The 18692-nt window shown below is 42.8% G+C and overlaps 1 protein-coding gene across 1 annotated transcript in view; it reads left to right on the top strand.

The window, feature by feature from the left end:
• MOGAT2 (monoacylglycerol O-acyltransferase 2) overlaps positions 1–18692 on the top strand; it is a 36828-nt gene that overhangs the window by 14577 nt on the left and 3559 nt on the right. Inside the window, exons 3-5 of the mRNA XM_042459842.1 lie at positions 13863–14067; positions 15380–15554; positions 18066–18265. Of these exons, the coding sequence (XP_042315776.1) occupies positions 13863–14067; positions 15380–15554; positions 18066–18265 (580 nt within the window). The remainder of the gene's footprint in view (positions 1–13862; positions 14068–15379; positions 15555–18065; positions 18266–18692) is intronic.

Below are 18692 nucleotides of genomic sequence, written 5' to 3' on the forward strand. Positions count from 1 at the left end.
ACCTGGATGACAGAATTGGGGGGCATACTCATCAAATTTGCAGATGACACCAAATTAGGAGGAGTAGCTAATACCCCAGAGGACAGGATCAAGATTCAAAATGACCTGAATAGACTAGAAAACTGGCCCAAAGCTTTAAAAAAAAGAATTTTAACATGGAGAAATGTAAGGTACTGCACTTAGGGCAAAAAAATAAAATAAAATGCACAGATATAGGATGGGTGACACCTGGCTGAATGAAAGTACATGTGAAAGGGATCTAGGAGTCCAAGTAGACCACAAGTTGAACATGAGTCAACAGTGTGATGCCAATGCCAATGCTATTTTAGGCTGCATTAATAGAAGTATAGTGCCGAGATCAAGGGAAGTAATAGTGTCACTCTATTGTGCTTTGGTCAGATCTCACCTGGAATGTTGTGTCCAGTTCTGGGCACCACAATTCAAAAAGGACACTGAGAAACTGGAGCGTGTCCAGAGGAAGGCAACTAAAATGGTGAAGGGTCTGAAAATGATGCCCTATGAGGAGCTGGGGATGTTTAGACTGGTGAAGAGAAGGTTAAGAGGTGATATGATAGCCCTGTTCAAATATTTGAAGGGATGTCACATTGAGGAGAGAACAAGCTTGTTTCCTGCTTGCTTCTGTATGGCAGATGGAGGGTTGGATAAGATGGCCCTTGGGGTATCTTCCAGTTCTATGGAATTTATCACACAGGGACATTTGGGGGATTCTCCTGTGAAAATTGCACATTTGCAATTAAGATTGTCACATGACGTCACAATTCAATGACCATTATCCCTGGAATATCCCATGAAAATCGTGCAATTGTGATAAAGACTTTGACATGAGGTTGCATTGAAAAGCAATGAAAGTAGAACAAATACACCAGGAGTATTTCACAAACAATTGCCCAAAACAACAGGGAGAGAATAGCAAAGTACCCAAATGCTATATATCCCTAGTTACTATGTACTAGAAACAAAAAGGTTATTATAAAGACTTCTATCAACATATCTTAACATGTGTTTACATCAACATCTTGTGAAAGACAATGGAGATTATCTATTAACCATACACATAACTACAAATCAAATTACTCATACAAAGTCCCTATATACTCCAGTTCTTCAAAACCTCTCCTGTAAAAAAAGCCACAGCAGCTAAAGGGAGAAAGAATCCTCTTCTCCATTAATACTTACAGTTCTGCAGAGTCTTTGTCATGAAGTTAGGGAGCTGGGGATGTTTAGCTTGGAGAAGAGAAGGTTTAAGAGGCGATATGATAGGCCTGTTTAAATATTTGAAGGGATGTCATATTCAGGACAGAGAAGCTTGTTTTCTGCTGCTCCAGAGAACATCACCCAGAACAATGGATGCAAGCTGCATGAAAAGAGATTCCATCTCAACATTAGGAGGAACTTCCTGAAAGTAAGGGCTGTTTGACAGTGGAACACACTCCTTCCTCGGAGTGTAGTGGAGTCTCCTTCCTTGGAGGTCTTTAAACAGAGGCTGGATGGCCATCTGTCGGGGATGCTTTGATTTAGATTTCCTGCATGGCAGAATGGGGTTGGACTGGATGGCCCTTGTGGTCTTTTCCAACTCTACAATTCTATGACCCCATACAGACAGGCCAAAATAAAGCTGCTTCGGGTCACTTTGGAAGTATGCTGTGTAAATGATGCATGCATCCTAAGAGTCCGGAAGCTGCACCAAAGCTGCATTCTAGTCCTTAGGACTGGACTGTGGCTTTGCTGTGGCTTCCGGACTCTTAAGATGCGTGCATCATTTAAACAATATACCTCCAAAGTGACCCGAAGCAGCTTTATTTTGGCCTGTCTGTATGGGGCCTATGATTCCAAGTTATTATTTCTATGACAAATTGCTAATCAGTGGCAGTCAGTAAGAGGCAATAATTCAGATAAGTAAGGTATCAAAGGTAGCAAGTCGGCTATCTCTGGAGTTGTACAGCCATTTTGACATCATGGTCTCCTTCAACAAGAAACATCCAAGCTCCTAGAGAGTTGCTGCCAGTCAGAGTTGATAAAACCTGGCTATATGGACCAATGGTCTAATTCAGTACTACTACAACAACAATTTATTTTGGTCATTGACCAGTAAAAAAAATAAAATTCGACTATTAAAAAAAGAAACAAAATCAATTTCTGCCATCTGACATCAATTGTCCCTTACCATCTGGAACCGTATTTTACACATAATTTAGCAAGATGTTGCTACTCTAAGTATAACGGTTTGGTTCTGACTATCCAACCAGATAATGTAAATAAAAACATCAGTGTATCCTGGAAATTTATTTTAAAAGAGGGGTAATCAGCTGGTGGCAAATGTCCTTATAAAATTGACAGTACAAAAGCACATGAGCTGTAGTTTCTATAGCACCAATATCACTAGGACAGAATCAGAATTCATAGGGGATTTTCCTGTATTTCCCTTCCAGCACTGCTGTTGGGAGAACATTGAATCGAGCTAATGATAAAGCTCTCCTAAATTTAGGCACTGTAGCCACACAATTACAAACCCATGTAGGGCAGACCCCCCACTACATCAAGGACTAAGCTCACTTAATAGGAAAAATCAAGAACCTGGAACTAAAACCTGGAAACATTTTAATCAGCTTTGATGTGATCTCCCTGTTCACCAAAGTCCCCATAATGGACACCATGGTGGGTTACAGACCGCCCATTTGGGGCGGGCTGTACCCGCCCCTTTCCCCAGTGTATTGGGGCCTCGCTGAGGCCCCGATCCGCCGCTTTTCAGGCCGCGGGGAAGCGGCAAAACACCACTTCCCCGCAGCCTGAAAAGGCTTCAAGCCCCAAGGACACCCCGCGGTGGCGGGGAGGAGGAGAAAGGGGCCGCTTGGCCCCTTTCTCCTTTGGTCCGCTGGGCGCAGCCATGTGAAGGCTGCACCCAGCGGACCAAACCAGGAAGGAGCTCCGAAACGTAGATCCTTCCTGCTCTGCGCTAAGGGCACACTAGGCGCCCTGGCTCAGAGCGAGGATGTCACTTCCGCGCCGCCCCGTATAGCGGCGGTGTGGTCGTGACGTCCTCATGGCGGTGGCCGTGTGGAATGGCCGCCGCCATTTTGTACGTGCTCTGCGTGTCCTAGTGTTGGGGGCGTCCGGAAAGGACGCCCCTTTTTAACCCTAGCATGCACGGAGCACATACTAAAGTGCCCATCTGTAACAGGTCCATGACACTCATCCAACAGATTTTTCCAGAAGACATCACAGCCCTGTTCACACATTGTCTCACCATAAGCTATTTCCAGTGGGACAATGGATTCTACGAACAGAGAGATGGGGTAGCAATGGGAAGCCCTCTAAGCCCGGTGATAGCAAACTTTTACATGGAGAAGTTTGAAAAGCAAGCCCTGGAAACAGCACCGAAAAAGCCCACATCTTGGTTCCGATACATGGATGACATTTTCACCATTTGGAGCCATGGAGAAGAAGATCTGGCTATGTTCCTGAAGCATCTGAACAACATCCACCCCAACATCCAATTCACTATGGAAAAAGAAAAGGATGTCCTAGTCATCCACAAACCAAACCAATGTTTGGGTCACACAGTATACCAAAAATCCACACATATAGATCGATACCTGCCCAAGAACTCCAACCATCACCCAGGACAAAAAAGAAGCACAATCAAAACACTGATAGACCGAGCAAAACGCATCTGCGAACCCCACTTCTTGGAAGATGAACTGAAGCATCTGGACTGGGCTCTACAGGCTAATGGTTATTCCAGCTCAGACATCAGAAGAGCTGCCAGGCCCAGGAAAACCCAGAGGAGTGAAGACAAGCAGCCACCCAAAGGGAAGGTATTTTTACCATACATCAAAAGAGTCACAGACAGAATAGGCAAAGTAATGAGGAAGCACAACTGCAAATGGTTTACAAACCGATGAAGAAAATCCAGCAAATGCTTCGCTCAGCCAAGGACCAGAGAGACCCTCTCACAGCCACAGGAGTTTAGCGCATACCATGCAGCTGCGGACAAGTCTACATAGGGACCACCAAATGCAGTGTGCAAACAAGAATCAAGGAACACGAGAGGCACTGCAGACTGGGCCAGCCAGAAAAATCAGCAGTAGAAGAACATGCCACAAACCATCCTGGGCATAAAATACTGTTTGAAAACACTGAAGTTCTGGACTATGCCAACCACTACCATGTCAGGATGCACAGGACAGCCACTGAAATCCACAAACATCTGGATAATTTCAACCAGAAAGAGTAAACCCTTAAAGTAAACAAGGTTTGGCTACCAGTCCTGAAAAATAGCAAGAGGAAGACTCAACAAATGCAAATGAGAAATCTCCCAGCAGACAATGAGCATGAATCAAGCAGACACTCATCCTCTTTTGCATAGCCTCCCACCCTGCCATTAGCAACAGAACAAGACACATGCAAATCACTCCTGCCTTCCCAGGTCACACAGTATATATATATACCCAACTCCTTTCCAGGCAAGCATTCTCTGAAGATGTCAGCCACAGATGCTGGCGACACGTCAGGAAGAAACTCTTCTAGAACATGGCCATAGAGCCTGAAAAACCCACAAAAAAAACTATGGATGCCGGCCATGAAAGCCTCCAACTTCAAATTGTATTTACCCTTTCTGATGTAACAAGCTTACCTCTCTCTTGAGACATGCCCTTTCACATGTAGCAAAATCAGTTTGTACTATCTATTGTATCTGTTGGTGATGTTATATATTCTCTTACTAATGATGTTCAGGTGACTCTTTCATGTTACAACTTCTCTTAAAGAGACACACAGCTTTGCTTTACTTTGCATCTATACTACATCTAAGAACTTAGGGATGCATACAGACTCGACAGACCGGCGATAAATGCTGGCATCACGGCGAAGTGGGTGCATGGCATCCGCACGACGCATGCCCCGATTCCGCCCCCATGCCAATATGATGCAGTGCACCCCACTGCATGGTGGACAGCAACATGGCACTCCTCTGGCACTGTGTCTAGATAACACAGTGTCAAAGGAGAGCCAAAAAGCCACTGCTCCGGCAGCTATGGCGCCCTTTCCGCAGTACAAAAAGGAGCTGCTTTTTGTCGCTCCTTTTTGCATCATGGAAAAGCCAGATCAGGGCTGCAGCATACGGTTTCCGCAGCCCCAGTCCGGCAAAGACAGAGGCAGCTGGAGGCTGCCCCTTAGGGACAGTCTGTTAAACCCGATAATGTTTGGATGCTATGCTAATTTCCCCCTATTGTTTTTGACAAAGCAATTAAAGTGCCATTAATCTGTAAATAACCAGGCAATAAACAGCAATAAATAATTCACTGGATTTCCCATGAATTATTTGTTGTTGTTTTTATTGCCTGGTTATTCCCTGGGATAATGACAGTTCTGTGTGAAAATGTTAATCACATTTTAATGATGATTGCACGATTTTCACGGGATAATTCCCATTTAAATTTCCTATTTTCCCCCATGTGATAAACTCCTATGTTCACAGGCAATTATGTGCACATTTGGTTGTGCCTTGGGTAGTACCCAGACCTGGACAAAATGGATTCAGCACCTTGAGTTGCTCCTTTTAAACTTGAGAGTAAAACCCTGAGTGTTTTCTCTGCAACACAGGTGCCAGACCCACCAGCCTCCACTGTTTGGTTGTCAGGATGAGCATTGTGCTTTTTGACCTACAATTTGGAAAAGGAATGTGTTAGATAACTGAACAGCCATTTTACCAAGTTTCTAAGAATCCTCTTTGTGCTTGAAATTAATTAAACACCAGCTGCATTATGAGCTTTCAGATTATGACCAATGAGGACCTTGTGTTCTTCAAGGTTCCTTCTAAATCTCACCGATGGCCCCTTTCCAGGATGTTCACACTGAGATAGCATGGCAAATTTTCCACAGGGTTATTTGTATTTTTAACCAACCGGAGTCATCCCAGATGGAGTGAGGTCAGATGAAAATGCTCTTGAGTTTATAATGTCCACGCTTTGTCTCTTTGGCAGTCCACAATATTTTCAGAACTCTTCTCCAGGCTCCAGCACCACCTTTTCAATTAGTTGGTTCTTCTTCCAATGAGCTTTCTTTACTGCCCAGCTTTCACATCCATCAACAGAAGATGGAAATGCTGCAGCCTGGATGTGTCTGACTTGGATATCTGCTGATATAAATGTAATTAATAATAATAATAATAATAATAATAATAATAATAATAATAATAATAATAAATTATTTCTACCCTGCCTCTCCAATAAGATTGAGGTGGCTTACAACAACAACAACACCACAATTTATTTATATTCCATCTTTTCCTTGCGGAATCAAGGCGGATTACAAAGCAAAGGGAGCAAAATATAAAGTACACCCCCCACCAATTTGTACAATACAGTAAAATAAATCCCACTATCCCCTTCCTCTTTAAAACAAATCAACATAATAATTACAATATGACAGTAATTATATAATAATTATATAATGATTTAGTTCCTTCATAGCTGCCCTTCCAAATCTTACTCTTCTTCCGATTCCTTGACTACAGTCTCCATTTTCATTAATGACTAAGCCTATGTTTTTGAAAAATATATTTAACAATTTCATTTTAATATCTTTATTAGACTTAAAGGTCTAATACACTTAATAGACTTAAAGGTGTACATATTGAAATAACACTATCTAAAATACGTTTAGATAGCAGGAGCACATGATGTAGATAAGAAACACCTGATACCTAGCACTAAAGTGTCAAGCTGTTAAAGACAGTAGAAAATGTGAGTAAGGGGAAATTATCTTATTATATACTTTTTAACATAAAGAAAAAAAGAGCATTGAGTAGGTTAGAATAGAGGGAGGACAAACTAGAAAACCATTGACAGTTTCAATGCCGTCTTGCCATCCAAAGCCATGTTAGCTTGGATCAATATGCAAAAGGGTCATGTAGCACCTTTGAGACTAGGGGTGCATCTACATTGTAGAAATAATACAGTTTGACAACACTTGAAGTGCTGAGGGTTTGCAGCTTTACAAGATCGTTAGCCTTTTCTCCCAAAGAATGCTGGTGCTTCAAAAAACTACAAATCCCAGGATTCCTTAGGATGAAGCCATGACAGTTAAAGTGGTGTCAAACTGCATTACTTCTACAGTGTAAATGCACCCTATATGTTTTAATTTTTTTTAATGTCATTGGTAATTTAATTCCATTTTAATGTTTGGTTTTTAGTAAAGTTGTGTCTTCCTTATTCAAAAGGCTTGGCACCTAAAGTTCTTCGAATTTTGAAGTTTTTTAGATTTTGAAATATATGCATATATATATCATGAGCAAACTTGAGGATAGGACCCAAGTCTAAACATGAAATGCATTTATATTTCATATATACCTTATACACATAGCCTGAAGGTAATCTTATACACAATATTAATATTTTCATACATGAAACAGTTTGTGTTTAGTGGATAGACTCAATCATGTCTATATTGAACCAACAGAAAGCAAAGATGTCAACATCTCAGCCACCCATCTGGATAGTTTTGGAATATTTTGATTTTTGAAATTCCAGATGAAAGAGACTCAACTTGTATGTTTTAAATATGTTGAAATTATTTTCATTTGTAAGCTGTCTTGAGTCCTAGTTTTGGAAACAAAAGTGGGCATAAATAGACATGAGGTGGTAAAGATGATAGTGATGACGGTGAAGCAGAGTAGAGAAACTCATAGTCTGCAGAAAAAGACATATGCAAACAAAATGGATTAATGTTGGGTTTGAAGCTTGTACCTTTTCTGCCCTTTTGCCTTCCTCAAAGAACAAACTCTATGACAGGGATTAAGTGAGGCTGCCTTACGTAACAAGTGGGTAATTGGGGGGCAAGTAAGGTAACACAGTTGCACTCCTCCTAGGAGGAGATGGCGGGTGCCATGTCAACCATCACAGCTGAGAGACAGATGGGACATTGCTGGCCGAGAAAGGTAAACAGAAAGGGCTAATCGTTGAAAAGAAACGTTCACTCTTTAATGGTTGTATGGATAGTTTCTGTTCACACCACAGTTCTGGGTGTGATGGTTACCCAGAGAGATGCTCATCTCCTCCAGTGTTATGACAGGTACTTCAATGCTGCATCCACACTGCAGAAATAATCCAGTTTGCCACCACTTTAACTGAGATCTGATGATGATGATGATGATGATTTTACATATATTTTTATTAAGAGATCTGATTATTAACTATCTTACTCAGGTTTTGTAGAATCAGGGTCATGGTTCTTTGATTGTGTCAATCTCTCCAAATATTTGTTGCTAACTGCCATCAAGTTGACCTTCATTTTTGGTGACCCTGTGGATGTCAATTTAGGAATCAATAAAGATCAATTTTCTCAGGCATCCTTCTCCAGATCGCCTTACCATCTCTTCCCCTTGTCCATCTGTCTCTTGGCTCACCACTGTTCATCTGATATTTCTTTGCCACTTCTAGGATAGCCTTCCCCAACTAATTGTATGTATGTATTATATTTATTTATATCCTACCTTTCTTCCAAGGCTCAGGGCGGCTTACAATATTAAAAAAAAACACCATACAGTTAAAAACATACAAAAATAGTATATTAACATAGAATTAAATTACTACAGTAATTAAAAGAAATTCAGTGCTATTGTAATCTTTGCTAGCCCCCAGGAACTCCCTTCAATCCCTCAATTTTTATCCCCCCCCCAATTTGTTGACAATTTTCACATTAAAAGCCAAAGAAAGCTTCCCTTGGTTCACAAAATACAAGAAACCACCCACACAACCTCTCCAGACCCCATTCCAACCCACAAATGCCACTGGTTTTATTGCAGTTCCTCACAAAATGGAGACCAGAACTTCTGACAGCCATTTTGAGAGGGATTGCAGAGGAAAAGGAGGGTATTGGGGCTCACTGGGAGGGGATGCACCCTCCAAGGAGGAATCTGGGGTGGGGGAATTGGCCGTTGGCCCCATGCAGTTGCCCACCCTTGCTGTACTGGGATGTTACCCTCTTCAAACATCTGAAAGCTTATCTCCAGTGCCATTGATGCAAAGCAGCTGGTAGGTATCAGTGGAGTGGTCAAGATACAGTTCTGCATCTTGGATCTCTGTTCCATAGTTTGGATTGAAAAGCAGAATAGATTCCCTGCCACCTGCTAACATGGAATCCACCAATCGCCAGGGGAATAAGGCAGTCAGCCATGGCCACAGGTGTCTCCTTGTGCGGTCATTTGAAAATCCGAGAGCATTTCTCATCTGATCATGCTTCGGTTGGAACAACGGGGGGTGAAACCAAAAACAAACAGCTCGGCAGAAAATTCGCCATGACATCCCCGTGTGAATATCCTATGAAAAGATAATCAATTAGATGCAGAAGGAAACTTGGAGGACATGACAAATGGATCCTCTTCCGTCAAGATCGGAAAGCTCCTGATGCAGCTGGTGGTAAATTAATTTCTAGGAAAAGAGATTTGTAGAAACAAGATGGAAGGAAGGGCTGTTAGGTTATCCAACTCATTCACATCCTATGTTATAGACCACCGGTAGGCAAAGTGTGGGCTATGGGCCACATGCAACCCCTCAGTGCCATTTTTGTGGCCCTCAGGGTCTCCTAGGAGTCAAAATTATATTTTTGCCCCCAAATATCTTCTGGGGAGTCTAGGAGAGGGGGAGGCATTTCCATCATATTTTTTGACTCCCCAAGACTCCTAGATCCCTTTTACATGGTCATTAATCTTGGTACATTATACATCAACCACGGTTGCGTAGAATATGCCATTCAAATGTGTAGACAACCTAGTCTAAGAAATGAGGATGGACACACATGCGTGCTTTTCAATACAGTCTTCTGACCCTTAAATTCTTCTCCTCTTGACCTTGAGGACTGGAAAAGAGGGGAGAAACCTTCAGATCTGGCAACCATAATATGACATCAATTACAGCTGCAATTCTGGGACAGTTTTCAGCCCCTACAAAGTGATTTTGTGCATCCTGGAGGCCATAAAGTGCTGAAACCACGGCACTAATAAGTATTGTTCTTTTGGTTTGAGACATTTGGGGTATACACACACACACACACACACACACACACACACACACACCCCTAGAAGATGGCATGGGGGAAAATCAAAAGGGGAGTTTTGGGGAGTTTTGAAGGCTGCAAAAATGAGAATATGGCCAAATACAAAAACGGTAGCTTCAGCTTCTTGTAAACGAAGACAATCCACTTTGAAACTTGAGGTCCAGGCAGCCTTGTACATAGCCTCCATTATAAGGCCAGTTCTGTCTTGTGGTTTGAGTGTTGGACTATGACTCTGGAGTCCAGGGTTTGATTCCCAGGTTTGGCCATGAAACTCATTGAGCAAGTCTCACACTCTCAGCCTCAGGGGAAGGCAATGGCAAATCTTCTCTGAACAAATCTTGTCAAGAAAACCCAGTGATAGGTTTGCCTTAGGGTTGCCATAAGTCGGAAACGACTTGAAGGCACACAACAACAACCTGTCTTTTTCTGGTCAGTGTTGATTTTCCATCTGTTCCTGATGGCCGTGTGTTGACTGTACTCATCTGCCCACTCAGGCACCCTTTCCTAATGAATTAGAGCTGAGAACAAGCTGTCTCTTTTTGCTGCTTCAGTGCAGCAGGGAACCTAAATCTGCTGATCACCTCTGTTCTCCAAGGAATGGGAGAGCCATAGTTTCCACTGTGGGCCATCCATCATGGTCCTCTATAAAGTAAACTTGCCCATCTCATCCAAGGGCAGAGATCGTATTGTGCTTCAGATATGGCTGGACAGCAACTCTCAAACCCTAGTTTTTTGTGGGTTTTTCGGGCTATGTGGCCACGTTCTAGAAGAGTTTATTCCTGACGTTGCACCATCTGAAGATGCCAGCCACAGATGCAGGCGAAATGTCAGGAATAAACTCTTCTAGAACATGGCCACATAGCCTGAAAAAACCTACAAAAAGCTATGGATGTCAGCCATGAAAGCCTTCAACTTCACAAATTCTCATCCTCCCTCATTGCCAGGGATTAGAATTCAGTCATTGCCCTTCAATACAAGAATGGTCATTAAAATGGCTAGAAATGACTGCATCAGATAAACTGACATGTCTCATGAAACATGAAAGCTTAGGAAAATTTGCAAATTGTTTAATAAGAGAAACTATTGTATATCTGTTAGGAATTCAGATTGATTGAACTACATAAGATAGAACCAAAAAGCATTCATACTTAAGTAAGAAACAGTACAAATAAAATGTATAAACACCAAACATAGATAGCTAAGGAAGGAGAGAAGGAAAGATATTAGATGAAGAAAATTAAAGAAATTCTTATTATGTTTTTGTTTGTTTGTTTTGTTTTGTTTATATTATCTTTTATGGGCTGTCATGTTTATGTTATGCTACATTTATATTTATGATATGTTTATGTTAAAATAATAATAATAATAATGATAAAATTCAGAGTGATAGCCATGTTATCCTTGAATATTAGAATGTAGCAGGATCTTGTAGCACCTTTGAGACTAAGGAGTATATCATACTAAGGAGATCGGGAGTTTATGCCGTAAATATCCTGGAAAAATCGTGTAATTTCACACAACGTCACACAAAACCCTCCATGAAAGTTGTCACAAAGAAGCATTAATGCACATCTTTTTACTTTCGGGATTTCAGTGACAATGCATTTCCAATATCACTTTATTTGCGCAATTGCATGTGATAATCATTTGCACAGTTACTTGCCATTTCTGCTTTATTTGCAGGATGCCTTAAATGTGCTTTAATCTCTCTTTAATGCCGAAATTAGCCCCAGTGTGATAAACTCCTAATTGAAAGAATGAAGCATGTGCTTCCCTAGACTTGGTCTCCTTCCTGAGATGCATGGAGTGAACTGGTGGCCAGGAAGGCCCTTTATAAGCAGACTGTATGAATAGTCATAGAAATGCAAAAGTTGTGAGTATGGTGATGAGGGGACAAGTTCAATTTTAATGACGGTTGCTGAGGGGAAAAAGCAAGAAGAAAGATATTGCCTAAAGCCACAGTGGATGGATGACTATATGAACAGCAGAGGGAGTTTGGGAAAGGTAGTATGTGCAGTCTGGGAACCAGAAGATGATACGATAAATTGACCAAGAGCATCTTCATGAGGTTGGTGTGTTAACCCATGTTATAATATGTATAGTGTGTAGTTATGTGTAGTGTGCCATTGCTGGAGATTGCATTAGGGCTGATGAGAGCTGCAGTCCAATAATATTGACAGGACCACGGGTTTCCAGGTCCTGAGCTAAACCTTCACTCCCATACATACCTGTTCACTTGTAGAACTTCACAAAGTGAAGTAGTTTTTTGGGAGGGACTACAACTCCCAGAACGCCCATCCAGCATGGCCTTGCTGGCTGGTGGCATCTAGGAGGTATAGTCCCTTCCCCCAACCCAATTTTCCCAACCTTTGCTCAGTAAATGGGAAAGATGATACTTTAGATCTGCTTTGGATCAACCTCGTGCATTCATGTACCACTTTCATGGCTCCAAAAGATCCGGAGAAACTTTGTATAGAAAGATACAAATTTTGACAAGGTCCCCCATGATATTCTTGCAAACAAGGTAGTAAAAGGCAAGCTAGACAATGCTGCTTCCATTGTTTTCCTGAGGGAGACGGCCATAGAAACGTGCCTTTTGTCACACTAGAAAAATCCATTTGACAAAAGGCATGCTTTTATTACCATCGTTCTCCAGAAAGAGAACAGAAGTGCTGCAAGAGCATGCATAGAGGCATGGAGAAAGCTGCTCTCTCTCACTCCGTTTCAGCTTTCTTTTCTCATGCAACGTGCCTCAAAGAATCCTGGTATCTTGCAGTTCAAGTGGTGTCAAACTGCATTATTTCTATAGGGTAGATGCATCCTTGATGAACCAGCACATTCAAACATATAGGGTTGTCAAATCTCAGAGCCTGGCCTTGAATCTCAAGTTTTCATGGATCATCTCCAGTCAAGGGTACAAACTCCAGTTTTGGGGGCTCTGCTCTAAGCAAGAGGAAAGGGCTGAAAGCAAACCTTCTGCTCAGGTTGTAGAGAAGCAGCTTGCTTCAATTTGCAAGGCTTAACGTATTTATTGCCATAACTTACAAGGACTCTCCAGGGGGGGTCTGTGCATTTACTAAGCTCCCTCCCCATCCTTTGTTGTAGCATCTGCTCAGCATCCACCTTCTTGATAGAAGCAAGAAAACTAGATTAAATGTTCTTTAAGTCTCTCAAAGTAAGTGAGAAGGAATAACCCCCTCATTTCATTAAGATTTCTGTCTTAATTTCCAAATAGGAAAATATGTACTGTGCATGCATGTTTGAATGAGAAACTGTGAGAAATGTGGTTGGTGGTACTTAATGTGTAGAGACAGAATGACGTAGTAGTTTGAGACTATGACTCTGGGGACCAGGGTTCAAAATCCACTCAGACATGAAAGCCATTGGGTGACCTTAAGCAAGTCACATGCTTTCAGCCACAAAGTAAGGTGACGGCAAACCTCCTCTGAACAAATCTTGCCATGAAAACCCCATGATAGGTTTGAGTTGCCGTAAGTCAGAAACGACTTGAAGGCACACAACACACATACACACACTTAATGTGTAGGCTTCAGGGACATCACCAGGGGCCATCCTTTGTTGTCACATTTTGGCAGAAAACCTCAGGGCCTGAGACAATCCTGAACTAGCAACCCTGCCCCACAACCAGCAGTACACCTGAAAAAGAAGAGTATCCAATAACACAACTGCTGTGTGAATCTCCAACCTTCTTCAGAAGAGGTTCAGGTGAGTAGGCTCCATTTTCCAACACAGCCTGAAAGAACTGAAGATGATCTTTGGTCTTGCAGTTGGTGAAAACAGTGGATTTGGATCCCACCAAGAACTACATCTTTGGCTTCCACCCCCACGGAGTCCTGGTGGCTGGTGCTTTCATCAATTTCTGCACGGAAGCAACAGGGTTTTCCAAGCTCTTTCCAGGCCTGAACCCTCATCTGATGCTGCTGGATCTCTGGTTCAGAGCCCCATTCTTTCGTGACTATGTAATGAGTGGAGGTAAGGCACGATAGAATCAAAGAGCTGGAAGGGACCCCAAGGGCCACACCAAATTACAAACCCCAGAATTCCACAGCATTGAACCATGGAAGTTATAGTGGTGTCAAACTGCTTTGTTTCTGCAATGTGGCAGCAGAAGCCCAAGTCTAACAAATGAGGAATACCTTTTAACTCTTTGGTCAGGCCTCATTTGGAATATTGTGTCTAGTTCTGGGCACCATGATTCAAGGAAGAGGCAGATAAATTAGAGCATGTCCAGAGGAGGGTGACCAAAATGGTGAATGGTATGGAAACCACCAAGGCCTATGAGGAGTGACTTAGGGAGCTGGGTTCCAGCTCAACATTAGCAAGAACATTCTGACAGTAAGAGCTGTTCAACAGTGAAAAATGCTACCTTGGAGAGTGAGAGAGTCTCCTTCCTTGGAGGGTTTCAAACAGAGGCTGGATTGCCATCTGTCAAGAGTGCTTGGATTTTGTGTTCCTGTATGGCAGAAGGGAATTTGACTGAATGACCCTTGGAATCTTTTTCAACTCTATGATTCTATGATTTTAACTTGACATTCTAGCCCTGAGATTCCTCACCCTCCTTGCAAGTACTGGATAAGAGCATTCAGGCACTGAAACTATGGCGGGTTATAAACCGCCATAAAGTACGCGCTCCGCACGTACTAGGGTTAGGAAGGGCCGTATTAGGGTTAGGAAGGTTCTTACCTTCCTGACGGCCCTTCCTCTCAGTACGTGCGGAGCGCGTACTTTTTTGCGGTGCCCATCCACATGGGCGCCGCCATTTTTACGTATTGGACGCTGTGCGTCCAGACGTGTCGCGGCGGAAGTGATGTCGCGAGGGCGCACTCCACCCCTCGCGGCGCCACTTCCGCGTTCAAAAAAGGAGCGGCATTTCGACGCTCCTTTTTTGCTGCGCAGGGAAGCCTCGCGGTCTGGCAGCTGGGGCTTCCCTACGCAGCGAATGGCAGCGGTGGGAAAACGGCCCCTTGAGGGCCGTTTGTAACCCGCCTATGTTATGCTATGGTTCTTTTATTTTGTGTTTGTACATTATTATTTTTTTCAATACAGCTGAAACACTTAGCTCTTCTGTCCTTGAAACAGTAAACTGTTGCTCTTTGCAAGTGCAACTCCCAAATATTTAATCCACTTTAAAATCTGAAAGAGTGGTTAATTCTTTTTACACTACTGAAGACATATTTTAGCCAACCATTTTGTTTTGTAGCAGTTCACTTTAAACCTGGGACATGCCCCAACGTCTTAATCCTTTTTCCTAGAGGAACCTTCATGTCTCCATTTCTTAAACCAGGTTTAGTCGCCTCGGAGAAGGAGTCGGCTAAGTACATCCTAAGCAAGCCAGGAGGGGGGAATGTACTCACCATCGCCGTGGGAGGTGCACGAGAAGCCCTGGATGCACGGCCGGGTGCTTTCACGCTGCTTCTGGCCCACCGAAAGGGCTTTGTTCGGCTGGCCCTACAACATGGGTGAGTAGGGTTTCCAGGTCAATTTCAGGACCAAAAGCTGGGATCTACAGCTGACCCCTTGGGATGTCACAAGAGGTGGCGCTTGTGATGTACCAAGAATGGTGTTACAAGGAGCAGGTCCTGGTGATGGCATTAAGAAGGATATGTTAAGCATCAACTACAGTTGATGAGTAATAAGCAGCACATACACGCTTAAGATGAAAAGCTGGACACCCGTAGCCATGTAACATCAGAGTGTGGTCAAGATGGCAAAAGATATTAATGGTGCTCAGCATTAAACTGAGTCCATGCTATTCTGTCCCAATGTTCACCTGGGATGGTCCCTGACTCTGCACATGCACAGGCGGGTTACAGGTATTTACTTTAAATCACTTTAGATTACTTTACTTTAGATTAGGCAGGTATGCTGACCTGGGCCCTGCTACCAGCATGTACTCTTTACCTTGCCATACTATTGTTGATACTGAGAAGTTGCCATCACCACATCTGATGCAGAATTGGGGTGCCTGGCTGCACCCACATGGTCAGGTGTCCCATTGCCATGTCAATACTGGCAACAGCACAGCAAGGTAAGGAGCGCATGGGGCCATATAAACAACCAGGATTTGCTGTGGAGTTTCCAAGGGTCAAATTGGTCCAGGGTAAAGGCTGGTTGCCCTGGGATAGGGCCACATCCACTGGATTTGTGTCCAGTCTGGCAAGATTGAGTTTGATGCTGCCCCCAGGGTTTTGGACTGTGTTGTCTGAACTGAATGACACAAGGCTGCGAGGGGAACACAAGTTTTATGGCCTATGTAGACAATCCCAGCGAGGAAGTACAGACAAGCTAGGAGAAGCTGCAGCCATTTGCTTGTGCCTGAGCCTCCTGGGAAGGGAAAGATTTTGTTCCTCCTCTCTTCTCACTCCTGCTGTATTAATTGCACAGAAAGTACTTTTGGCAGTTCAAACTCAGGGCCCAAAAAAGACAGGCCAAAATAAAGCTATTTTGGGTCACTTTGGAGGTATGCTGTTTAAATGCTGTATGCGTCCAAAGAGGCCGGAAACCATGCCAAAGCCACGCTCCAGTTCTAAGGACTTTGGTGCAGCTTCTGGCCTCTTAAGATGTTAGTGTCATTTAAACAGCATACCTCCAATGTGACCTGAAGCAGCTTTATTTTGGCTTCTCTGTTTGGGCCCACAGTTCCCAGCAACTGAAGTAAACTATAAGCGTAAAGGGGAAAAGAGGAAGGAGGTGAGAGAAACTTGCACATTTTAAAATCAGCTGAAAAGTGGGAGAACAGCCAAATTAGGACAATTGGAGGATATGTGAGTACAATCAGCCCTCCATTTCCACGGATGCTTTGGCCATGGATTCAAGCATCCATAGCTTGAAAATATTGAAAACAATACCTAAATTCCAAAGAGCAAACCTTGATTTTTGCCATTTTCTATTAGAGACACCATTTTTCTGTGCCACTGTATCTCATGGGATTTGAGCATCTACATATTTTGTATCCATGGGGCATCCTGCAACCAAATGGTAATAAGGAAAATATCGATCAGAGGTTCCCAAACTTTGGTACTCCAGATGTTTTTGACTTCGTCTCCCAGAATTCCTGACTATTGGCCAAGGTGGCTAGGATTTCCGGGAAATGAAATCCAAATCACCTGGAGGACCAAAGTTTGGAAACTACTAATTAAAAATGAACACAGTTTTCAAGGTAGCACTCTTTCCCTGAGATTTTTCCCCCTTACTGTGAAGACTGGAGAAGAGAGGCCAGGTGCTAAGATCTGGGAATCCAACAGGTGAGTTTTGCATGGCAGATGGCTTGCAGTTGGGCCTAAGGCCTTGTCAAACAAGCATTAAAACAATTAACTATTGTCACGGAATTTGGAAATGTTACTCTTTGGACTACAATTCCCAGCATCTTTCTCTCCTAACAACATAGCAAGTAAAAAAACAAAACAACAGCAGCTATTTTGACACAACTCACTTCTCTTCAACACAGAACAATTGTATCACTTTGGTACCACTTGGCTGCATCCTATCAAATCCTGGGATCTGCAGTTTTGTGGATTAAATCACTAGAAATGTTTCTAGTGCCTCACCAAACTGCACATCCCAGTGGCACTCGCTGATATTGTTCTGGACTGTTGATCACAGTATCTCTCAAACTGTCTCTGGGCATTGTAAGAGCTGTGGCCCAAAGAAATAACTTTTCTAAGGCATCTGCATCTGCAGAAATAATTCGCTTTGACACTATTTTAACTGTTATGGCTCCATCCTATGAGATCCTGGGTTTTGTAGTTTGCTGTGCCACCAGAGCTCTCTGACAGAGAAAATTAAATATCTCACAAAACTACAAATACCAGAATTTATATAGCATTGAGTCATGGCAGTTAAAGCGATGTCAAACTGCATTAATTCTGTAGTATAGATGCAGCCCATTTAAGGCATCATAGCCTGTGTGATTTATAGCAATATAATTCTTTCTTTTCTTTTCTTTCCTTCCTTTCTTCCTCATGTTCCAGTGTCCCACTTGTCCCAGTCTTTTCCTTTGGCGAGAATGAGTTGTTTGATCAAGTGGAGAACCCCCCTGGCTCCTGGCTGAGATGTACACAAGAATTCTTGCAACGGTTTATGGGGGTCTCCCTTCCACTCTTCCATGCCAGAGGAATCTTCCAGTACAGTTTTGGGTTGCTTCCATATCGGCAGCCGATCTTCACTGTGGGTAAGCCTTCTCTCATCAACTGGTGTCTGAGAGTGGATTTCTCTCTATAGGGTTTTAAAAATGGACACACCAAGATTCAGGACGAAATGCATAGAGTGCAAGCAAAGGATCTGAGACCAGGATATCAGCATATATCTGTGCCACTTTAACTTCAGAGAGGAAGGAAAACGTTTTGCTGATTTGCTCAAGGTGCCCGAAGCACTGGGTGCATCTATACTGTAGAAGTAAAACACTTTTCAACACCACTTTAAATGCCGTAACTTACAGAATCCTTGGATTTAGTTTTGTGAGGCACCAGCACACTTTGGCAGCAAAGGTTCAATACCTTTTAAAACTACAAATCTCAGGATTCCATAGGATGGAGCTATAGCACTTAAGATGGTGTCAAAAACTGCATTATTTCTACCATGATGATGATGATTGTGAC

The sequence above is a fragment of the Sceloporus undulatus genome, chromosome 3 (assembly GCF_019175285.1).
Source record: "Sceloporus undulatus isolate JIND9_A2432 ecotype Alabama chromosome 3, SceUnd_v1.1, whole genome shotgun sequence".
Classification (NCBI taxonomy): Eukaryota; Metazoa; Chordata; class Lepidosauria; order Squamata; family Phrynosomatidae; genus Sceloporus; species Sceloporus undulatus.